This window comes from Mercenaria mercenaria, chromosome 3 (genome assembly GCF_021730395.1).
Source record: "Mercenaria mercenaria strain notata chromosome 3, MADL_Memer_1, whole genome shotgun sequence".
NCBI classification, from domain to species: Eukaryota; Metazoa; Mollusca; class Bivalvia; order Venerida; family Veneridae; genus Mercenaria; species Mercenaria mercenaria.
In genome coordinates this window covers 86,504,389-86,530,229 of record NC_069363.1, presented here as the reverse complement: position 1 = coordinate 86,530,229, position 25,841 = coordinate 86,504,389, and the positions used below count along the sequence as shown (strand labels likewise).

Sequence of the window (25,841 nt, the reverse complement as noted above, 5' to 3'; positions counted from 1 at the left end):
TGTTCCGGCTTTTTCAAAGCCATTGAGTACATAGGTTTACGGTTCTATGGAGTATGATTTATATATCTAAACAGGAGCATGTTTATGTTTTACAATGACAGTGTGTTCCTTTCGTTAACGTTGCGTGTGAAATGGATCTACTGGCAGTAAGTACTTTTTATTCAGCTGTCTTGAAATATATAGGAAAAAAATGGTGGAAATTAATGAGTGAGGTTTGATGTAAACTAATTTAAACTCCCCAGTGGTGTTTTGCCACTGACCGTTCCAAGGCGGCATCTTGCTGTGTTCGTTCGCTATATATGCTTCTTCCTTGCTATCATTATTTCATTCGACCTTATTAATCATTACGTGCGCAGGCACTGTATACGTGTTTCCGTTTATATGTGACCTATTTCTTTGTGAAGTCGCCATATGGCCTACATTGTGTCGGCTCCAGGTTAAACCCAACAAAAAACAAATTTCTTTGTGAGATGTGGTATGATATATCCATAACAGAAAATGTTAAAACATTTTTTTTTTAATATTCCTGTAAGCTATATTTATAAAACACTCGTATTTGCTTATGATATCTTCTTGGCATAATAACTTACATCTTGCATAAGTAAATCTGTTCAGACATAGTATACACGATTTTAGGATATTAGTTATTAAATGTAAAGAATAAGCTGTAAACACCATAGGGTAATTAAAATTATTATTTTCTTGAATATGTTTTAGTACTTAACTGTATTCTCGGTGTTATCTTACCTGGTATGCAATGTGGATTATGGTAGCAATCGCTATTTATCAGTTAGTGATTGAAATTATGATGCAATCTTATGAATGCTTTCTAATTACAACAGGTAGGGCAACTATGTAAACTCAAGTAACATTATCAATGAATTTGAACTGTAAATATTCTGAACACTAAAGGTAAAAAAATCTGATTATAAAATCAGAGAGATATCTGTCATTAGGAATTCTATCACAAAGATTCCTGCACCTCCGGTTAGTATTACCTTATTTGCTTTGATTTATGCGACGAGAACATAAAAAGTCCCCAGTCTCCTTTCCAAGCGAAGCAAACATGTTTAAACAACAATGAAAATCACGAATATTGGAATTGAAATATATTGGTCTGACACACTTCTGTTTATCTTAGGTTACGACATAAATTGTACTAGCAGACTTTCAACGTTTTTGGAATTTGATTATCTTATTGTAATGCGATTTATTGATGGTCTTCCAACCAGGACTGACATGACACAATACACAAGGTTATCTTTGATTTATACCGTTTCAGGGATTGTTGCTGAAGAACATTCTATTCGCCTTTCATGTTATAGGGGTGTGACAGTTACGAAGGACGATCGAGTCGGAAACATGATACTTACTGATTTTATATCAAATCATCCGCAGATTATGATGACTACATTAGAGTTTTGTGTTACTCCGATGCTGCAAAAAAATGTTGTTATAAGCATAATGAACAGCAAATATATTCTAGGGATAAATACACCACTGCTTGTCGGAAGTCAAAGAAAACTATATCGGTGGCAAAATAGAACCTACTTAATGCCTTATTGCCTTCGTCACAAATGTTTTGAATCAATTTGATATAAACGTATTTAAGCTACATCAAACGAATTAATTCAACATTTTCATATACAACTGTATTTTATCACGTGCATTTTTGAATCAGCATCTAGTTAGGCTGGTTATTTTAAATTTTCGCATTAAACTAATTCCTTCACAAAATATTTTTCGATTAAATGTAAGTTTAAACCTGTATGTCTAACTAAAAAGTCCTCAAAATAATCCTTGCCAATTCCCAGTCAATCAAGTTTGAAAATTACAAAAGCATATTTTTGTAAGGAGTCATCTATTGTACACCATAGCAAGGAATATTTGACTTGTCGTAACTTCCGTTGTTGTCCGTGTGATGTAAACAAAAGATAAACGGACAATGTTTACATATTTTGAAGACAGATGTGAATTTTGACAGTTTGGCAGTTCTAACATTTTCACATATGGTTACGCAGTTAATGAACGCAAGATCTTTTCTATTCACACATGGTCACGCAGCTCATTAATACCTGATTATATATATTAACATGTGGTTACGTATCTCGTGAATATCAGATTTTATGTATTTACAATTAGTAACGCAGCCCGTTGGTGTTTTTGGGGTGAAAGATATTTCGATATAACACTGAAACAAATACGTACTTCAAATGATCTAGGATCAATAGTTTTCACTATTTCTTCAGGCTTTTCAATAGGAAGTTTGTTCTGTGACATCAGAAATTAATTTCTTAGTTTTATTTTAAAATTATTGATTTGACAATTTATCACTTATCCAATATATGCGTTATCAAACTTTAATTATACAAAGTATTCAATACGTGCAGATATACGATATACCGATCGTAATGTTTATGTGTTAGGGTTTGCAATGTTGTGTTATTTTCGGAATTAAATATTAGGATTTTAAGTAGAATGGTTTGTGTTTTTGATTTTCACTTTAAGATAGGTAGGTCTTTGAATGTTGTGTTAATAATCAAAGAATGATATGTTCCTTAAAGAGAACTTTCAAATGTGTTAGTTTTGAACAAAATTAGACAAAGACATTATTGTATACTGTAATATTAACATTTTTGTAATATCTCCTTAGTAGGTTCCTTATAGAAGTTTTCCTATTTGGAAATTGAAGTTCATATACTTTCTCTGTCTGTGGTCTTATTTGTCAACACGAGCAATCTCCTATTCCGTATATTTTGCACGGCAATCTGTCAGTTAAACTCATATCTATGACGTGCCCACTACAAAAACTTTGTGTTTGACTTGAATTGTACCTGTATTTCAAATTTCATAACACATTGAGGAAAAAATATGACACACGTTGTGGGCGTATCTATTGTATTAGTCAAAATTCTTACCTCCAAAAGTATTTCGTACTTGCTGCGGATAATTCAGTGTGTGTACATAAAGAAGAACAATATTCTTAAACAATTCAAACATAAATTCACGCAAGGGTAATCAAACACTAAACATTGAATTACTGCATAGTTTGACCATATATTATATACATGTATTAAATCTTGTAGAATATTCTTCGTGTTTCTAAGCTTCTATTATTAATTTAAAAGCAGATGCACGTGTCATTATGTTTTTTTCAGTATTCATTTTATAATGTATGCAGCATTGAGAATTTACTATTTGGCTAAAATTTGTATTCAAACTTTAAATTTTTTTTTTTAAATATGATAATTATCAAACACGTTTTATATGCTTGAATTAATACGAGTGTACGCTAATCAATACAATTTATCTACACATATACAATAACAACATACATTATATCAATTGAAACTTATACATTTACATAATGATGTTCATGATACTGCTTGTAGGAGAAAAATACAGCAAAAAGACTCGAAACCCGAACCAACAGTTACTTTTTCATGTATAGTTAGTACGTCACATGCAAGTAAGTGATTATGTATTTCGCATAAATGGGCTAAGAAGTATGAATGAGTGACAATATCAAGATTAAAATGTTATTACTTGTTACAGGAGTTGAGTTCTGCGCTTCTGGAAATGTATGATGCGCATCCAGATATTTTTTCACCAAACAAAATGGAAAAATATCAAAGGGACTTAGGTCGGGCGGACATGGAGGGTGCGACAATCGCTTGACCTGCTGGTCCTGTAAATACTGCTGTGCAATATTGTGCAGATGCATAGTCATGTATAAAGCAGATGCCCCGAAAAATAGTTTGTAGGCCACGTTTAACGTGTTTTTCAACAGACTTTATAACCTTGTCACTGTAAAAGTTTCCAATAATAGATTTGCCGTGTGCACTGGGAATTTGAACCAACGATAAAGTAACATCAAAGTACACAAGTGCGGTGCGTTAAAACGCTTTTACTCGGCTATATCAAAACCAGTTGTATTGAAACTTTCAACGTACATGTCATTTGAAACGCCCAAATGTCCATGAAAAACCGTGCTTGAACCTGAAAAGTTTCTACGGAATCGCCTAAGTCTCAGATTTTCTGTATTCCTTTCTTATTAAATCATACCATACAGGTCGTGTCATTATAATGTTCAAGTAAATCTCAGCAGATGGTTTATGTTTTGAAAACATGTAGACTTCACATCCAATCTCCCTCGTGTCATTCAGTCAGTCAGTCAATATGTTTACAGTTTTACTATGAATTTAGCTTTATCAGAAATATCCAATGTCATAGTTACTGCTTATTGAAGCAGCTGAAATACTTCGAAATTACCTAGTAGGTATTAAGTCTATATAACTTATGTGTTACGTCATTCAATAACATATGGCAGGACGTGTATTTTAAGGCAAGGTTCTGCTACTGTTCTAATATATATATTGTTAAAACTATTGATAATTCCACTCTTTACAATGTTCACTATATACGCGACTGTAAAATGTAAAAATACATGTTCCTAACCACTATCATGTCTGTATGATAATTGATCAAATATAAATTGATTTTTATAATGATATCATGTAAGAGAAGGAAATGAAGAAAACAACACTACTACGATTTTCTGTTAAATGATATTTTCCCTCTTTTGTAACAGGTGACGGATGTAGCGGTAAGTATACAGTTCTAAAATCAGTATCTGCTGCTTCAAACAATAGGTTGATCGGTTTGTTTATTTTATTGAAACAAAAATAAAACGTTTACAAGGAGAAAGGAAACATAATCAATTAATTAAAATTAAAAAGAGATTCCTGGTTGATAAAATGATGCTACTGATTCTGTTAATGTTCAAATTATGTTGTTGTGGTTTAAACAATATGACCTAACTACCTACCTGGTGAATATAATTTGCAGCCGTTTAGGAAAGGCCTAAATATAAAAGAATAAAATGATATTGTTCATACAGTGACGTAATGTTCTATAAGCATGACTCACCTAATCAAAGAAAACATCTATTGAAAAAAGAATGTATAATAGTAGAAGCACTCAAAATTATTATTAATATTATTATACCAGATTTATGTAGCGCACTTTTCATGATAAACACGTTCAAAGGCGCTTTACAGCAACTGCAGCCACACAGGGCGCAAAATCACCCTCTACTAGTACAGACACAGAGTGATCTGACCAGAGGGTCAGAGTGAGATGAAGCCCACCAGAACAGACAGAGAGAACATTTTCAGAAAAACAAACGTGTCCGGCTAATTTAGCCTAGCTCTTATCGAATAGACAGTCTGGTTCTTTAACGTGCTTGGCGTATAGCACCGACACACGCGAAGCTGTCTTTCCTTGGAAGAACCAGTACAGGCTTCTAGTTAGGTGGGAGACACTCAAGAGCATCTCAGAAATTTCCAGTGCCTGGACCGGGATTCGAACCCCGGACCTCTGGATTGACAGTCAAGTGTGTTACCACTATACCACTGGCCCACCCACATCACCGTTATGTAAGAAATATTAAAGCACACTGCTGTACTATATAATGTTTTAGACATGGAGCAGTTTCCAAAATGTCTCATGTAACATTTTGTTTGGATCTAATCATATATAGATATTATTTGTTAATTATCAAACGTTCATATTAGACGGACGATCCAACAGTAAGTGTTATTAAACTTAACAGATATGTCAACTAGAAGCAAATCTACTATTGAATTAGGTACTTTTCTTTCAGATGAGGTTCCAGGCACGAGGATGGCATGAAGTAAAACATGCATTAAATACCACACGTGTATAGAGACAAACTGTCTGAAAAAAGAAACACTATCTTTATTTTGCGATTTAATTTTTTTACCTGTGAATAAAGACCTACTGGGAATAAAGACCTACTAGAATAAAGTTCTCATACTTGCTCTTCTGAGCCTGGACTAAAATCATACTTTTTAGCAAGTTAGATGGAATACAACATAATGATTGAAATTTTTACCTAGCGTTGAAGTTGAACTTGTTTGTATTGCACTTGAGGAAGAAAAGAATTCGGGAATGCTATTAAAATAGAAGTTATTCATAGAAAGGAATATATAGAAAAGACAAATATATCAACAGGACTTAATAATTATGTTATTACAAGCAAATGAAATGCCAGCTTTGAATGTATTTGATATTTTCCATACTCATCTTCGAATGTTCGATATGTATCAAACAATAAGATTGGGTTTTAAATGGATCATTAATTTAAGTATGCATAATTTAAAATACGGATATGTCACATTGTTTAGTATTGTACATGATCTGAGAATGAAAATATACTAATAAAAGCTTAACAGGTCATCTTCATTTTCCTTACAACACTGCAAGACAGGTTTTCACAAATAATGTGACTATCAGACCGCATTCATTCTAGGAACATTTTTCAGTTAAAGTAAAGGCGGACACCTTAACCATTGTTCTTGGGTGAAACAGAGGTGGAATAGAGACTTCCGATACGATGTCATTTATTACCAAATAATCACATCATCACTGAGAACATGCGCCACGCTCGGGTTAAAATTAATGACTATTTGATCTGTAGATCTGCACTCTGCAAAGCAGGCGGGCACTACATTTAATAGTTTTATATATCCAGTGAAAGTTGGATAAACAGTTTATCGCAAATGTGTTTTGCTATTATAGCCCTATTTTGTAGTGGTATTAGACAAAACCTTGATCATGCATTTTCATTCCAGCCTGCAAAAATGTGTTAAACAATTAGACTATTTCTGGAATTTGGAATTCATAATATGATATAATTCTTCCTTAAAAATTCTGTTTGAAGGATTCAAGAGTGCTTAAAACCAGCACTACTCTCTTTAATGAGATATGTTAAAACTGAAAATCCTATTGAAAATAAATTGAATAGTGAATAGCTTTCAAACAGAAACAGAAATAAAGACAAAATGAAAACGGCTAGCTTAGTTGTGTTTACATTTAGATCTTCCTGATAAAGATGGTTTACTTACCATTCTCGTGATCATACTCATCAATTTTCATCTATTATCAATATTGAAGTTACAAGACAAATCCTGCTGACTTTCTGTTTTTTTTGTATTTTGTTCTGATATGTCATAATCGATTTTATTATATACCTATATAAATTCTGTAAAAAATCGGCTTGTATTTCACAATTAAATATGGACAAACAGACAAAAAATCCGTATTGTACCTTTTAAATTCCGTATTGTACCTTCCGTATTGTATGCTGCCGGACTATTTTCACTAATATTCATGACCTGACACAGTTCTATAAATAGCGCACATAAAAACTTCACTAAGTTCCATTTAATATCGATAAACATTGAAGATTTCGTTCAAGAACAAAACAAGAATCAAAATAGTAAAAGTATATAATAAAACGGTCATTATAACAGTAGCTTGATCTGGGACTTTGTATTCGGCTCTCATGGATTTTACAAGGTCGGATCACACTCGGCGCTTGCGCGCCTCGTGAGATCCGATCTTGCAAAATCCACTCGAGCCGAATACTGCATCCCAGATCAAGCTACTGTTATAATAACCTATTATAGTTTAAAACATATTATCATATTCTTCTAATGCCACTTCTTGTTGAAATGTTTGAATCTTTTCAAGTCATATTTAAAGGACGACGCTCAAACTGATGGACACACATACACATACTGATGGACCACAATACTTCTACCTCCACCAACAATGATACTTTTTGTAACTTATCAGCATCAAATGTAAAATATTATTTCTAAAAGTTGCTAATTGCTCCGTCAATAATGAGATAGGTAAAAGTATTTACCTATGAAGGTATACAAGACCAAAGTTTCGAACTAGAAAATAGGAACAATTACAATAAGCATGTTATGTGTATTACCAGTTTAAACTAGCACATAAATGCATATATAGCCAGCTACACATACTATAATAATAGTATAAAAATGTATCATACCACTAAAACTTGAAAACCTTTTAACAATTAATTATCACATCATGACATCTTATTATGAAAGTAGAACTTTATACACAATTAACCTATATGTTTAGTTAAGTTTAACTAACGTGGTTGAGGACTTTTTGCATTTGAAGATAAAATATGATAGTGAGCACTAGATGTCTTTAAACTGTTACAACCCGCTTGCTGTGAACGTTGGAGTTTTTACATAGTTTCAAAATATATCCATTTATACAGTACAGCTAGAGGATTATTTACTTTTTTCCCAGTTGTTCTTTTATCCGAATCCTACTTTTCCATGACTTCTAGTTTTAGAATACTCATAATGCAGTATTTGGCGAAAAATATCGTAAATATATAATTTCATATAATCGTATTAAACGTTCTTTTCTTTTTTCAAGATAACATGGATAAAGACATTTCAGTATACATGTATTATTTGAAGTAACTTTTGAAATCTTACTATCATAATTTTAACCTCTAGTTATCTTTATTAATTTATCTCTTGTATCAGAAGCATCTTGAAAGATTAGCTCTTATGTGCAAAAGTACGAATTTATCTAAGTTAAATACATAATTAGTGTTTAATGTAATATTCGAACTAACAATACATGTTTGTTACTGGATTTTTTGTGGAAATGGTATGATTTTTATCAAGGAAATATGTTTGATATATATACATACTTGAAAAATAATAATTCACCGGGATATAAGTCTGACTTTATATTCTACAAAAATTGAATATGCACAGTGTAGTTTATTTTGGTTAAGCAGCGTTTTTCATCAATATTTCAGTTTTGTAACGGCGGTCAGTTAACCTTACCATTTTTCTTGGATTCTGCAACAGTATTAACCTCCACAAGCTACTAAGTAACTGCCAACTTCCCCACATGAATCAGCAGTGGAGGACGGATGATTGCAGACACAATGTGACATATGCCTCGCCCGGCAGTTGAACTCACGACCCTGTCATCCGTAGATCTGCGCTCTTCATACTGAGCTAAGCGGGCGGATAATTAAATTATATTAACAGTTATACTTACGTTAGCAAATATATCTATGCTTTTTATAAATAATTAACGCAAATATATGTATTAACATGGAAGAAGCTATACATCAGATTCCACAATAGGTAAGAACGTGTAATATCAAAGGAATGCTGGTGTTATTGTATATTGGTGCAATCTGCCACGACAACAGTCAAATAGATTGTCTCCTTTATCACTGTCACAGTCCATTTTCAAAAGATGGATCCACCACTAAAGTATTTCCTCTTCATTGCTCAGCAGTGTGCTCAACCTACAATATCAACTAATGGCTGCATGCAGTCGTCAAATTATAGCACTGTATCGCTATGGGTCAGTTTTATTCAGATAGCCATCCACCAAACTGGCTAGGAGAAGGTCTATATACATGTAGCATTTAGCTAATTATCTCCACAGGTAAACAACTTTTTTTCTTCTTTTTTTTAGGGAAGTGGGTGGGGAGTCGATATATCTGTTGTAATTAGATATTGTTTTACAGAACGTGAAGGTTGCTGATCTAGTTTTACATACAGCTTTACTAGTGGTTTGTATTTGTGCCACTGGCATGGCCGCAAGTGCGAACGACGACTGGCACTTTGACGGTAACACTTTTTAGTCGATTTACATTCGAAATTATAATTTCTAACTGGGGTAGTTAGTCACAACAGTGTGATTAGGGTATTGAAATATATAGGACATGGAGATAATTTAGTAAAATAGCTCTTCATACTTCTGATGTTTATATCAAGCAAATATTTGTTCTTTCTTAGGAGTTTCCAAACATTAGTATTTTTCAATTTCAATATAAATGTATAAAATTTAACTTCTAATGCTTTTGATATTGGTTTGGATGTACATTACAGAATGCAACAATAACGTTTTTGTGCGACTTAGAGTTTAATAATCATATCAATATATAATCGCTTTGCAATTATTTCTGTTTAGGTTTAGTATGTCTGTTATATTTGTCTTTTATTTCTAGGTCATAATATAGCATTCCACAAAAATGTCAGTCAGCTACCCGAAACGTACTGTGACGATGATCAGTCTCATAAATGTTATCCCGCAAGGGAATACAGATGGTTATTTTAAACATGATAGCTGCAGCCACACAGTCGGTAATTCAAGCGTCGATGCATCATGGACGGTGGATCTGGGAAAACCAGTAAACGTGACTGGAATTGTTATCTACAACAGAGATGGGGAGTACTTGTTACAATGTTTAGTACTTCAGCTAATAAACAATTTACGAGCTTTTTTCGTTGTTTTGACGGAAGCAATGTAAAGAAAAAACAAGTGATAAATGAAATAACTAATATTCAAGTTGTCAAATTAAAGTGGCATTAATCAGTGTCCATTTTATTAAATTATTTTTTTCTTTGCAATTTTGTGAATTATTCTGCAGAGTGCGTAATACATACTAACAATTGTGCATATATTCGTTATTCAAATTAAAAAAGGTTCATAAAAATCATAACAACTTTATCTTGCCTTATTTAAAATTGCAAAAAAAAAAAATACTTCCTAAAAGTTTCATAAATGTGTGCTGTTTGCTCTACATTTTCTGTTTAATACTGAAAAGCGGCATATCCTGATATAAAATGTTGATTACTGTAATTTTGTACGCCTTTTTTCTTTGATATATACAACTAGTTATTGACATACTAGTAAATTGCAAAGTATCAAGTGCTAACTTGAAACAAACCTAATAAAATGTTGTATAACATCTTCCCAATTTTACATTACAGACGTGAAAATTCGATTAATGAATTTCCAGATATATGGAGATGATTCTTTGATTCACAACAGTTCAGGCACTGACGAATACAACGAAGACATGCTTACTTTTAAACTTGATGGGTTGCGTACCTTTTCTACTATAACAATACTACTTCCAGAAGAACACGGTTATTCAGATGGAGGGAATTATTACTTAACTTTATGCGAAGTTAAGATATATGCAGGTACAAACATCTTTTAACTTATCATTAAAATTGTTGTATTCATTTACGTTTCAATGTGCATGTTTTGCACGTGATCATGTCGTTCGGAACATATATATGTGTGCGTGCTAACATTTGATGGACTAGAGATGGGTGTATAGTGGCGAAGGGGTGGCTACTTGCGAGTGCACTTTTGTATATTAAGTAGATATTACATTACCCACAAACACGAATTATATTTGTTGTGAATAAATACAACTAAATTTAATAGTGACAAAAGTTGATACTAGTACATTTGCTCATCATGTATACATGTAAGATATCTCATTTTATTAAAACTGTATATAATTCTGATTTAAGTTCCACGTCCTGCGTGCGATGAAAGACAAACAAACGTTACAAACGGTCAAACGCAGATATACAACAACTCTGGTAAGGTAATTGATCATGAGTATACTGTCGGTACAATCATTGAAGTAGTCTGTGAGGAAGATCTTCACCTCGACGGACCACCACGTTTTCAGTGTCTGGCAACAGGCAAATATAATTATCCAGTTCCGAAATGTGTTGGTAAGTATTACCTTTTAGTAGGAGGTGAATTTTGTTAATATTTTCTAGTAATGTAGCATTACTTTGTCGTTCAAAACAGTATTGACTGATATAAAGACTATTTGAAATAAAGATTCAGATGTACCTTGTTAATTTAATTTACTTCTTTTGTTTCTGATGGCGGAGGAAGACCCCCCTGTGCTCCTCCGGTAGGCATAAGCGGGAATATGGGCACCGATTTAAATAGCCTCCTCAGATAAAACTCTACCTACAAAAATGAGATTTCCAACAAACTGACTTGAAGTCAACGACCTAATCTTTTAGCCACAGAGACTCCTCTGATTCAATGTAATAAAACAGATATATGTCAAAACACCGACTTTAACATTTACAACATTTATAAATATACGTATTACATCTCAATAAATATGCAATAGGTATTGATACGTATATTCTTTGGTATAAACATAATATAAATTTGACATGCTGTTGTATTTCTTTTTCCTTTTGCATTTGTTAAACCTATCATATATGTTTCATTCATACCTTGTCAGAGGCGTGTGTACCAATCCCAAAACCTAGCAACGGCCACGTGCTTCCGGACCTGTTGTTATATGAAGTAAATGACTCATTGAAAATCGTCTGTGACGTTGGCTATGAAACTCTCAAGATGGACACTATTCATTGCCAAAATGACGGCAAATGGGAAAGTCCGATTCCCACTTGCCAACGTGTTTACTGTTTACTTCCAAGGAAACCTGAACATGGATATTACAGTTTAGATGGACACACAGAAATAACAAACGTTTCAATATCAAGATTGCCATACTTGACAGAAGTTATAGGATTATGTGATACGGGTTTTACGAGCAATCATTTCCAGAAAAGAATATGCAATGGTGACAAGACCTGGAGTAACCAAAAAACAGCATGTACACCTGTCCAATGCTCTCATCCTCGAAATATCAGTAATGTTGTCTATACTTTCAAAAACGGCAGTGAGATAGTCCCTGGAACGACATTTGATTACAACACAGTGCTGAAGGTATCTTGTAAAATAGGATATACTCTTATTGGTCAGACAAATCGAACATGTGAAAGTGATAAAACATGGAGTGGTAAAGATCCAAATTGCAGTGTTGTAACTTGTGACTTTCCAGGAAAGTTTGACAATGGCCACTATATAACAAGAGATTATAATACCACGGAGAAAAATACACTTACGCCCTATGTTAGCGGTAAACTAGACTTTTCTTCAGTGATTGAAGCAGTTTGTGAGACAACGTTTTTGTTAAAATCATCAAATAGTACGCGACAATGTACATCAACAGGACTGTGGGATGGTGAGAAGCCTGTTTGTAATCCTATAATGTGCAAATGGCCTTTACGTCTTGAAAATGGATATTATCAAGCATCAGGCAGCCCAACAGCACGTGGCTTGCCGTATAATACGACGCTCATAGCTATATGTAATGAGACGTACAAACTATCTGACAACTACAAAGATAGGCGATGTAATGAAAACGCGGTCTGGGACAATTCTCCTGCAGTCTGTGGTAAATTAATTTATTCCATTATTTAATTATAAATAATATTGTTATCATTTTGCTATGTCTAACGCTTATCAAAGTGTAAAAATGTTCAGTTTGTGTGTATGTACCAGTACTCTAGATAAAAACTGAGCTGAGAATAAGACATTCTTAAACATCTGATGAAATATGGATACATTGTATAATTTACAGAACCAATGTGCGTATTACCAGCCGTGGAAAATGGCCAGTTCATAAATGTGCTTTCTACAAAGTTTGCATTAGGAACAACACTTCGTTTTACTTGCAAACCTGGATTTATAACAGGATCGACTAACGATACTATCACATGTCTACAAAATCATCAATGGAGCGCTACGCCGGTTTGTCAAGGTACTGTAGAATCTGGTAAATAAGCGCATATTCGAATATAAACGCTTATAAAAAATAAGCGCATACGGCCTTACCGTTATTCCGTATGGGATAATAAGCGCATGTCACGCCCTTACCATAATTTTGTCTCAAAAGTAGGCGCATATCCGATTACTGGTAAACAAACAACAGATACAGCAAAAAGACGTAATTAAAGGTATAATACGGTGATAATTGTTTATCATAAATACAGGTGACAAGAGTTCTTACCTGTTTTCAGCTATTGAAAGTAAAAGTTTGAATACCAGAAAAGTTGTCATAACAGTTTGACATTCTCTTGTAAATCTTTGAAAAGATTTTTTTGATAAATGCTGCAATCTTAGTGTTAAACAATTATTGAATGGTCCAAGAGATTGAACATTATTTGCAAATTATGAAGTTCATGATGTTTTGATCATGTATAAATAATGTGGGCCTATGCAATAAAAGGAAGTTGTTCACTGCGCACGTCCATGACAATATTTTATTTTCGTTTTCTCAACCAAGGTAAGCACTGTCAATATCCTAATATATCCAAAATAGGCGCACACGGCTTGTCTATAAGTGCATATCAAAAATAAGCGCATAGTTTTGGCTTACGTTTAAGCGCATATCAAAAATAAGCGCATAAAAGTTTCACTAATTTTATTATAAGCGTATACGCTTATTTACCGGATTTTACAATATATAACTGTAGTATATTTGAGAACATTTTGTAAGTATGAGTATTCCCTTTGTGTTAAATGTATCACAAAACTCTGCTTCAGTATAACTGCGCTATTCTTGTGTGTTTCTTACAAAGCCATTTCCTCCTTATGCAGCTGTAATTATATCAGAATCTCATCTCACATTTTCGTTCACATTTGGTCCGCATTAGACACATGCCCGATACTAAATATAAATAAATTCTTATTTCATTTTTTTTTGAACGAAATATTGTAGTTGCATATACTGAGCAGTTGCTCATGATACATAAATACGCATGAGTACGAGAGAATGGACTTAAAACGGTTACATTAAACAAAATATACTTTACTGGAATATACGCATGCATACTTTCCTACGCAAAAGCATTTAAATATTCACCTCTTCATACCAAAATGTATGCTAACCGAATATAGCTTAGACACACAGAGGGAAACAACATTTGTTGATAAGACATGCAGAAAAAGGCTGAGAAACATGTAAAGGGAATTATGTTTTATTGCATAATAAGGCTGATAAAATTCCATTAAGTACTAAAAATGTTATAAAAAGGGAGAGAAGACTAAAATTATCTAAACGTGAGTTATATTTGCAGATTACTTCGTTGATACTAGTGGTAATTCAGGAATCTTGAAATAAGTCTATTTTCAAAATTGTAACTGCATATGCATTTTGCAAAATTGTAACTGCATACGCATTTTGCAAAATGTGGCATTTATGTTGGGGCCCACGTCAACATTTATTTATAATTTGCATAAACAAATAGATTACAGAATTATTTTGATTAGGATAGGGAAGGCTTTGTTTATTAGGAGAGTTTATACTGTGCTATACAGTGCTCGCGCCACCGCGCCTGTTGAGATACCGCTTTCATCAAAATATATCATTTTTAGTTCCGTTTTATGTTTTAGGAACAAATTATGTTGTACACAAAAGCCAATGATGCGCTGGGTGTAGGGGTATGCCGTGGTATCAGTTAGAACTTATATATCCTGAATATTTGTACGGTAGTATATACATGTACATTGATAACATGAAAATAAGATCGTTTTTATTTACTGGCGATTGGAAGGGTGGAGTACATTTACATGTACTATTGGTAAGGGAGTGTTTAAACTGGGGTATATGGTGATACATGCAGTACTAGCATATACTAGAATATTGAAGATATTGAAGGAATTCTGATTTTCTTCTACAAAAGGATGGAGTGATATGTTCATGAGAAGTACTGTATATCCTAACAATATCCTTTTGTTATCATTTTAGTTTCAAACTGAACATAAATCATCTTCCCACCAAAATGGTCCTCAATAACCCCTCCTTGTTGCCTGAAGATGTACATGATAACACCAGAAATCCTTTTTAGTTAACAAAACTACTAAACATACTACATTATTAATTTTTAAAAGAATAAAGGCCAAGGCAATATGACACCGCAGTGCTATTCTAAATTAATTTCTTATGTACGACAAAAGGACAAATAAGCTGTAGCAGGAATTTCGAAGGAAATAAAATTGACGCACAGAATTTGTGTTATTGCTTCAACTTGCACAAAGTCAATTGAAATATTTTGTTTCCTTAAACCTGGCTACTGTCGTTCTGAAGCTTTCGTTGGCGAAAGTGAATTTAGTTTTTCGTTGTCTTCATTCATGTTCTCTTCTTTTTGGAAGCTGTTGTCTCAGGTTTGCTTTTCTTTGTATTCTAACCACTTTTCGCTAGTAGTCATTCATCATGTTACGCTATGCAGTTATTGGGTTTCTTTTTCATTTTTAATATGCATGACATTTCGGTTATCTCTTATTTTCATTCGTGAAAATATTGAATCGTCTCCATTTACAATGACTATATATTTCTTTATCAAAATGAAAGAAATACATCATAAAAAATAGGTTATGTTATGCAAAATATGTCATTCATCAATTTGCATTATGCTTATCTTGTCAGAGGCTTGTGGACCAGTCCCAACACCTGTCAATGGACACGTGGTACCGGATCTTTCGTTATATGCGGTTAATGACTCAATAACAGTCATCTGTGACGTTGGCTATGAAATAATAAAGACGGACACCACTCATTGTCAATCTGGAGGCAAATGGGAAAATCCGATTCCAACGTGTCATCGTATTCAGTGCTTGCTGCCAAGGAAACCTGATCATGGATATTACAGTGTGAATGGAACAGCAGTTGATGGCCCTTTAGTGTCGAAATTCCCATATATGACCGAAATAATAGGACTGTGTAATACTGGGTATGTGAATACGAATCCCCAGAGAAGAATTTGCAGAAATGACAGCAGCTGGATTGACCTAGAAACAAAATGTACACCGCTTCAATGCTCCCATCCTCAAAATATTACCAATGGTGTTTATACTTTTCAAAACGGCAGCCAAATATTTCCAAAAACAGTATTTAATTACAACACAGTGCTAACATTATCTTGTAAAACAGGATATACTGTTCTTGGTCAAGCAGAACGGACATGTAAAAGTGATAAGACATGGAGTGGTACAGAGCCACACTGCGCTGTTGTGACTTGTGACTTTCCAGGAAAGTTTGACAATGGCCACTATGTAATGAGGGACCACAATGTTACGAATATGAATAAACTAAAACCCTATCTTACAGGTAACCTTAATTTTTCTGCGAAAATAAAGGCTGTTTGTATGACACATTATCTATTAAAATCAACAAATAGTATTCGACAATGTACCTCAGGTGGCATTTGGGATGGTGATAACCCTGTTTGTGTCCACTTGATGTGCGAATGGCCTTTGAAACTTGATAACGGGTACTACAAGGCATCAAACGGAGCCACTACGTCTGGAATGCCATATAATACAACACTGACGGTTTCATGCAATGAGATGTATAGGCTCTCTGGCAATTATCGAAAACGACGATGTGATGAGGATGCAGTCTGGAATAACGTACCTGCAGTCTGTGGTAGGTTACATACAAATTAGACATTGTCATTAATTATTTTCTACATTTGTATGTATGAGTGGTTTGCCTTACGGTATTATGTACAAAGCCCTGCATAAAAAGTATCTTAATGTACACAATTACTTATTACAGAACGAATCTTCAATATATGAGCTCTTCAAGAATTCCTTTAAAGTAGTTTTGCACGTTCGGATAAATGTTTTCATAAAAGTTAAAATAATTGTAGAATTTGGTTAAAGCTTGATTGAATTTTTGCCAATTTAGCAAATAAAAACTACGGTCGTGTGCTGGAGTTTAACAGAACTTACTTGAAACATGCGGACCTAACACAAGTTTCCTTATTAAGTGTCAGAATTTTGATACATTTTCGCGAACAGAATGTTTTCTACAACGTAGGTTATAAAAGAAATTTCACAGTCATAAATTGATATGTTGCCTATATTATGATAAAATAATAGGTATAGGTCCTTGTTTTTGGTAAATGAGATATTTTTAATGACTAAAGTGATAGGCACGCTATTTCAAGATATAATATTAAACTATATTACGTTTCAAACCCTTTTATATAATATCTTATGCTTAGAAATATAGTAACGCTGCCCTGCGGGAAAGAGTTTCATTTTCGTTTACCGAGTTCAGGCTTTATTCTATTTCATCTAGATAAATGACATTACGACATTACTTTCTGTTTATGAAACGTGCAGAACTACATTAAAATGATACAAACATAGCCTTATAATTAATAGTATAGACAGTAAAACATGTCTAGTAATGCGGACTCCGGGAAAAACAAAATATTTGTTGACAGTTAACGTTCAGTTAATTTCTTTTTCTACAATGAAGAATTTGATTAAACTCCATTTTTTCGAAAGTTCAAAACTACGTTAAAAGAATGTTTGAAGAGCTCATATATGATTTTTTTCGGAACGTTCAGATCATTTTTGTCTACAATGTAAAATTCGATTAACCTCTGATTTTTTCAAAACTAAAGAATATGCTTAAAATGTTCGCCAAGATGTTCTTATAAGACAGGGTTTTTGCTGAACTGATTTGAAATAATTGGACCTCATACAAGTTTTCAAAATGGATGTTTATGGAAAAAATCACAATTTTGATAAAATTTCCGTTTATTGAAATACTACAATGTAGATTTTAATGAAATTACTCAAGTATTTTTTTTAAAGTATAATCTCTAATATAGTGAAATAAAATGAACAGGTCTGTGTAGTTCTTTCGGAGACATTTGCCAATGATTAAAGCGAACCGGCCGTTAAATGCTGGTTTTAATATATTATTGGAATTATTTCCTGTGTCAAATGTTTTATATCATATTATATCTATTCAAAAGCTCCCTTATTTCAGCATGGTATTCTGAAATCGTTAAAACTATAGCAGCTGCTATAAATGTAAACAATTAGAACATAATAACAGGTGTCCATGAGCAGTGATATATTTCCGGAGTCCGCTTAACTGCAATCTATCCGATATCTCTGTACTTCATTCTAGTGTAGATATAAGTTAAAGACGTTTTGAATGTTTTCTATGCATGCGTAAGTAGACAATAATGCATTTTTGACTTACTAAATCCATGTTTCAATAATAGAACCAATTTGCTTTTTACCAACCGTGGCAAATGGAAAGTTTTCGAATGTGTCATCCATACATTTACCGTCCGGAGCATCAGTGCGTCTGGCATGTGACTCGGGATACAGAGCAACATCACATACAATTATTTGCCAAGGGAATCATCAATGGAACGTAACTCCCATATGTCAAGGTATAATATAGAAGCACATTTCATATGACATAACCTACCTAATGAATGAAATTCGAAACGTTAGCATAGAAATTGCGTAAATCACGTCAGAATATTGTTTTCACATCCACATTGCAAATGACTGTGACTGTCTGTTGCGTGAAGTGTGTCCTCTTGCACGATGCATCCATTGCTACAACATCAATATTGATAATTTACTAAATAAAATGTGCATTTGATTATTTAAAGTGACTAAAATGATATAGATCCTCGATTATGCATCATTTGATGTTTTATTTATTTATTTTTTTGCAAAAAATCCATTCAAAGTCGGCATTAACTATTTGGTGCACCCGTTCCATAATAAGGTTTTCGATGTGTCTTCCTAATTTTGAAATACTCAAACAACTTATTCATCATTTGGAAGTTCTGTGTGGTTGGCACTAGTAACATTTTGAATATTATTGCTACTTCTCGTTTTGACATGTGGAAAACACTTTAAAGAGAAAAATTCCCTGAACTGACAAATTAAAAAAATGAATTACACTAAAACATTGCTTTTATAGCAAATACAGTTTTGTAATCATCACATAAGAAGGGTCTAGATGGACGTATTTGATGTTTAAAAATATTAAATAAATTGACAATGGAAAATACACCTTTGCAATGAAATTTCGATACATTTTATACGAGAATGTATAAAACATAAAATAGGTTCTGTAAAAATCGTTTGAGCTTCTTAGATTAATCAGAAGAACTCAATTAAAGCCCTGTCGCAGAATAGCTGAGAGAAATAGTACAAAACTGATAGTATTGTTCTTTTATTTAAATTTATTTAGACAATATTCTACATTTTTCATATAGAATAGTCATGTCGTTTGTATTATGTAATTTTACTCGGAAGTTTGTTTCAGAGAGAGGTGCATTTATTTTCCCGAAACTTTAACTTTTACAGCACAGTCTGGAACTAGTAAGAATACAGTGATATATGGTGTTGTATCTGTCGTGGTGGTAGCGATTGTGGCACTAACCACAGGAATCTGTTACTGCAGGTTTATAAAGTAGGTGACGAAAGTAGCATATCCATGAACTCGATTTCTGCAGATTTACAAATAAGTAAACGAAAACAGAATTGTCATTAACTTTGTTACTGTAAGTTTATAAAGTTGGTACAGAAAGTACACGGTTACTGCAAGTTTAAGAAATATGTAACGGAACTAGCATTTTCATGAAATCAATTACAGAAACTGCAAGTTTTCAATGAAATCGATTACTGTAGGTTTAGAAAGTAAGTAAAGAAAATAGCAAATCATTGAACTTAGTTACTACAAGTTTAGTAATGAGTTAATGGAAGTAACGTCTTCATGAAATCGGTTATTTAAAGGTTGAGAAAAAAGTACTCGGTTACTGCAAGTTTTATCTTTAGCCAGCAAAATTTCTAGAATGGACTGGTCCATCATACAAATTGGACGGTACTACCTAATATCTAAAACGATGTTCACAGAAAATGTTCTGGTAAACAGTGCAGCAGGCTGATCTTGGTCTGCAATGGTCGCAAAGGCATAATCACTTACCACCAGCAGGCTTAAGCTTCGGTGTTTGCATATAAATTATAGGATTTACATTTTCCTGCTGTTCATGCATGTGTAAGTTATGCCTAATAACGCATAAATTGCAGTAAGCCACTTTTTGGTTCGTTCAATGTTAGATGTGCTGGGCATTACAAGCTGCAATAAACTGTCTTTAATGGGCTATTTTAGTAATCTTTTCTTCAGCTTTTAATAACTTTACTTTTTGCAACAAACAAATTTTTTGAATGGAAATAATCAAAGTAAGACTGTAATCTTTTTTAAATATAGTAAAATTTTGCTGAAATCTACAACTGCTTAACAGAGAAGTTTGTGAACAGCAGGCATGTCAGCCAGTCTATATCTTTATCTTTTTTTTAAATTTCCTTAGTGTAATATATTTCACTTTCCCAAGTAACTGAGACAATTCCAGTTCTTTTAACACTAATAAGCGTACGATTATAGACATGTCATATTTAATTTTAGTGAAATCAAACATTTTCCATTTTGCATGTCATACTAATTAGACTACGACATCGGAAGTCACCAGACGATCAAAAATTTCATTTAACAAATCACGAAGTAACAGATAGCAGTGATGACGCTGACGGTATAATACGAGGTAAAATGATACATAACATTGTCTTTGGCATTGTATGAATGTCGTTAACATTTACTAAAATCTTGACATTAACATGAAATATTACATAACTGAAAAATAACAAAAACATTTGAAAACTGTTAAGAAATATATCTTAAATAATTAACTTTGAAAAACAATTTTGTCATTAATTTTGATGTTTCAAGAAAATTTCAGTAAATATTAGGACACAATATACAAAAAAGAATATAGTCAACAGTATCATTATTCATATGTATGAATAACTAATCGTTGATATTTTTTTTTCAGTCGATGTACGATACAAACTATGTTAACTGCAGTGAAGTGTAATAGAGAGAATGGATTTTATAACCTAGAAAATAAGTTAACTTGTCAACTGTGGCAGACAAAGGATATTACCTTTTTCAGACATTATAGAAACTTCACAAATATGTAGTTACTCATAAAATCAACACGTTTCATATAACACAAACAATTGATTAGTTATACAACTTAACAGTTAACGGTTACTGTGTCATCATCAGTTAGATTCCACAATAGGTAAATAATAACTTACTGGTTAGCTCTTTCGTTCTGTATATGATATAATAATTATGCAGCTCATCGAAGTAATTGTATTCATAGTTTAAATTAATACATTGTATTATATAACTTGAATAGTTGTTTTCTTATTCTTTATACTCATATAATTCATTTGACGCAAGCGTCATCATGTTGGAAGGTGCATGGTTCTCAAAACGGATAACAACTGAACATCTGATATGGACTTACCACGGGCTACAAATGTAAATGTTGTATGTATTTCGAAATTGTTGTCCGTAAAAAGCTGACAACTTACTCACTTAAAGAAAAATGATTTTGTGAATATACCTAAAGTGTGTCAAAGTCATCTTAAGGCAATGCAGTATTCGGCACGTACACGCAACCACTCGTGCAACAGGTTGTGGTCCAGTCTATAATAGAGGTATTTAACATCTGTGAAACATGTACTGAAGACTAATTCTGTACAGATATCTCCTGATTATGTAAACATATTGTTCATAGTTTTTCATTTTGTTTATAGTTTTATATTTAAAGTGAATTATTACCTACGAAAAAGGCATTTTGGTAAATAAAGGTCATATACCTGTCCGTTGTTTATATTTTATAGAACATTTGCGTGCAATTAATCGGTTTAAGCCACCCCTTTTGCCATTCCAAAGCGGGTTTCTACCATGTTTTTTAATGTGTTTATATTGTCCTTGTTGTCAAATTGTATTATGATATATAATATTATATATATTTTATCAAAAATACTATATATTTACATTTTACACATATATATTACACAAGCATCAGCACCTTACATAACGATTGTTTGCATTATAGGTTACATTCTACCAATTCAATTCCTTATTTATTTCATATTAATAACAAAACATTCAGACCTCATTTTCAGCACTTTAGAGCATTTCAATGATATGAAAACCATATATGGTCATTTAGTATAACATGTCTTCTTATCAAAAATAGAAAAATATTTACATGTTATGTTGAATATAAGAAAAATAATCTGTTCTGAGAAACATCACCCTCTAAAAATGCCCCCATGAAAACAGCCGTTTAGCAGTTATGCGTAGGTAGACACTTTTCGCAAAGAATAAAACTTATTCCAAGAAATTTACAATGAAAATGGTCCAGATCTATTCTCAATACTATAAGCAATAAACATAAGCCAAAAATTTAACTGTCACCTCCTCATGTCACTCATTATACCAGATTTCATCCATAGCATGGAACTACATTTTGGACTACTTCACATGTTACACTGAGTAGTCACTTCCGGTTTGGTGTAATCCGTCCTTAAAGAAACATTTTTCATACTCAAAATGTTTTATTTTCACTTAAATTGTACCAGTAACCTAAATGCATGGAAAAAATACCAGTTTCAGTTTGATACAATCAATTTTCAAGGTTTTATGGCTTTTTCAGTAACGTATGCTAGCGCGCCAAATTTCCTGGAAAAAAGCTGTCGCGACATCATTTTTGACCACTTTTCCTTGCTTGAGCTTATTTTTGCCATATTTTATCAAGTTTTACCATAAACTGCACTCAAATCACACACTGTTACTGTAAAATATACCCAAACTCACCCCTGACACCTAAAACATACCAATATTTAGTCCATAAATATGCATTTTTTGAAAAAAATACACCCAAAACAGTGATTTTGAAATATTTTTAGTTTTTCTTCTTTTTCTCTGCTAAATTGCACTGAAATTGTCATCTTCTATCATAATCTGGCCAAACTAGCCTGTTTACAGCCACATCTAAACAAGTTTAAATTTTTACCCCTGCACAACTTATAGGTTACATTCTACCAATTCAATTCCTTATTTATTTCATATTAATAACAAAACATTCAGACCTCATTTTCAGCACTTTAGAGCATTTCAATGATATGAAAACCATATATGGTCATTTAGTATAACATGTCTTCTTATCAAAAATAGAAAAATATTTACATGTTATGTTGAATATAAGAAAAATAATCTGTTCTGAGAAACATCACCCTCTAAAAATGCCCCCATGAAAACAGCCGTTTAGCAGTTATGCGTAGGTAGACATTTTTCGCAAAGAATAAATTTTATTCCAAGAAAGTTACAATGAAAATGGTCCAGATCTATTCTCAATACTATAAGCAATAAACATAAGCCAAAAATTTAACTGTCACCTCCTCATGTCACTCATTATACCAGATTTTATCCATAGCATGGAACTACATTTTGGACTACTTCACATGTAACACTGAGTAGTCACTTCCGGTTTGGTGTAATCCGTCCTATATCAGCATCATTAGTAATAAAGAAACTAATTCATTCTAATGTTGATATAGTTTAATAACTGTTCGATTGAATGTATGTTCATTTGACAATGCGATTAATTAATTGTTCGAGTTCCAAAGTCTTAAAATACATATACATTTCTTATATTGTATTGCAGCCTACCATGGCGTTTATTTTTAGGGATGACTGTCTACGTAATTGCAACTTGTCTCAGTTTTAGTATTACAGAATACCGCTTAAGCTGTTGCTAGGGGGTGTGAGAGGCGTTACACATTTCATTAGTTTTCATGAAAAACCCAGTCAAACAGAGACTGCTATTATTTTGCTTGGTTGAGTTCTATGCTTCCAAAGAATCGTTTTTATAAATTATCCAGGGCTTGTTTATATCTTTCCATATGTTGACAGTAGATATGTTTCAAATATGTTGTCTAACATGCTAAATCGAACTGAAACCTTAACTTCTGATAGATTAGTAATATAAGGGATCTTACATGCCTGCCTGTGTAAAACATGTTTTTTTCCCAATCCCGTGGAAAAGCGTGAAATGAAAAACGTTGTCCCGAGGGTTGAGAAAGCACCTGCCTGACTCAGGTAGATATGTTAGATCACTTTTCTTGCCTACCGTTAATATTATTGCAACAGTTTCAAAGATATTGTACATTAAAATTCGCCCATACTCTATGACTCTTGAGTATTTTCCCAAACCTCGAGGCTGCGTGAATAAAAGGCTTGCTAGTGCTTAATTTTCTATTCCACGTTGTCCCTCGGGTTTCGGAAAACCGTGTCTTACATTCCACGCTGTCCCTCATGTTTCGGAAAACCTTGTCTTACACTCAACGCTGTCCCTAGGGTTTCGAAAAACCTTGTCTTACACTCAACGCTTCGGAAAACCTTGTCTTACACTCCACGCTGTCCCCCGGGTTTCGGAAAACCTTGTCTTACACTCCACGCCGTCCCTTGGGTTTCGGAAAACCTTGTCTTACATTCCAAGCTGTCACTCGGGTTTCGGAAAACCTTGTCTTACACTCCACGCCGTCCCCCTGTTTCGGAAAACCTTGTCTTACACTCAACGCTGTCCCTCGGATTTCGAAAAACCTTGTCTTACACTCAACGCTTCGGAAAACCTTGTCTTACGCCGTCCCTTGGGTTTCTGAAAACCTTGTCTTACATTCCAAGCTGTCACTCGGGTTTCGGAAAACCTTGTCTTACACTCCACGCCGTCCCCCTGTTTCGGAAAACCTTGTCTTACACTCCACGCCGTCCCTTGGGTTTCGGAAAACCTTGTCTTACATTCCAAGCTGTCACTCGGGTTTCGGAAAACCTTGTCTTACACTCCACGCCGTCCCCCTGTTTCGGAAAACCTTGTCTTACACTCAACGCTGTCCCTCGGATTTCGAAAAACCTTGTCTTACACTCAACGCTTCGGAAAACCTTGTCTTACGCCGTCCCTTGGGTTTCGGAAAACCTTGTCTTACATTCCAAGCTGTCACTCGGGTTTCGGAAAACCTTGTCTTACACTCCAGGCCTTCCCCCTGGTTTCGGAAAACCTTGTCTTACACTCAACGCTGTCCCTCGGGTTTCGGAAAACCTTGTCTTACATTCCACGCTGTCCCTCGGGTTTCGGAAAACATTGTCTTACATTCCACGCTGTCCCTCGGTTTTCGGAACACATTGTCTTACATTCCATGCTGTCCCTCGGGTTTCGGAAAACCTTGTCTTACACAGACATGTAAGATCCTTATAGCCTTTCCCCGTTACATAAATATATTACCACATAGATATTTCAGAATCAAAACGAAATTCCATATTCGAACGAACTGCAAGACAATCATTAAAATCACAGTGGCAATATTACTCAATTTGGTTTTCCTTCTTTCGAAAACGCTTCTCTTTTGATATATCAAATCTATAAAATGATCTATAAAAAGATAATTTGGAAGCATAAAACACAACCAAACAAGATAATAGCAGATAGTAAAACGTGCGCACCTGTCACGCGCACATGCACTGGCTAAAAAGGAACTCTTTGCAAAATAACATTGAATAGACTCCATTGCTCTACAGAACCAGACATTGC

The 25,841-nt window shown here is 33.6% G+C and overlaps 1 protein-coding gene and 1 long non-coding RNA gene across 2 annotated transcripts; both read left to right on the top strand.

The window, feature by feature from the left end:
- The first annotated feature begins 8,083 nt into the window (after nt 1-8,083).
- LOC128555760 (uncharacterized) lies at nt 8,084-9,983 on the top strand. The gene is made up of 3 exons (XR_008370337.1): nt 8,084-8,529; nt 9,413-9,515; nt 9,896-9,983. It is a non-coding gene; the product is annotated as an uncharacterized LOC128555760 (long non-coding RNA).
- A 5-nt stretch (nt 9,984-9,988) lies between these two features.
- LOC123524165 (sushi, von Willebrand factor type A, EGF and pentraxin domain-containing protein 1-like) lies at nt 9,989-21,542 on the top strand. The gene is made up of 10 exons (XM_053539157.1): nt 9,989-10,115; nt 10,662-10,877; nt 11,217-11,426; nt 11,960-12,961; nt 13,148-13,327; nt 15,995-16,993; nt 18,597-18,770; nt 19,705-19,810; nt 20,845-20,939; nt 21,228-21,542. Exons 2-10 carry the CDS (start codon nt 10,679-10,681, stop codon nt 21,251-21,253), a joined length of 2,991 nt encoding a protein of 996 aa, XP_053395132.1. The 5' UTR covers nt 9,989-10,115; nt 10,662-10,678; the 3' UTR covers nt 21,254-21,542.
- The last annotated feature ends 4,299 nt before the right edge of the window (nt 21,543-25,841 follow it).

Coding starts and splice junctions, on each gene's coding strand:
- LOC123524165 (XM_053539157.1), top strand. CDS start 10,679: ATGAATTTCCAGATATATGGAGATGATTCTTTGATTCACAACAGTTCA. Junction 13,328..15,994: donor CGCTACGCCGGTTTGTCAAG/GTACTGTAGAAT, acceptor TTATCTTGTCAG/AGGCTTGTGGACCAGTCCCA. Junction 18,771..19,704: donor CGTAACTCCCATATGTCAAG/GTATAATATAGA, acceptor TAACTTTTACAG/CACAGTCTGGAACTAGTAAG.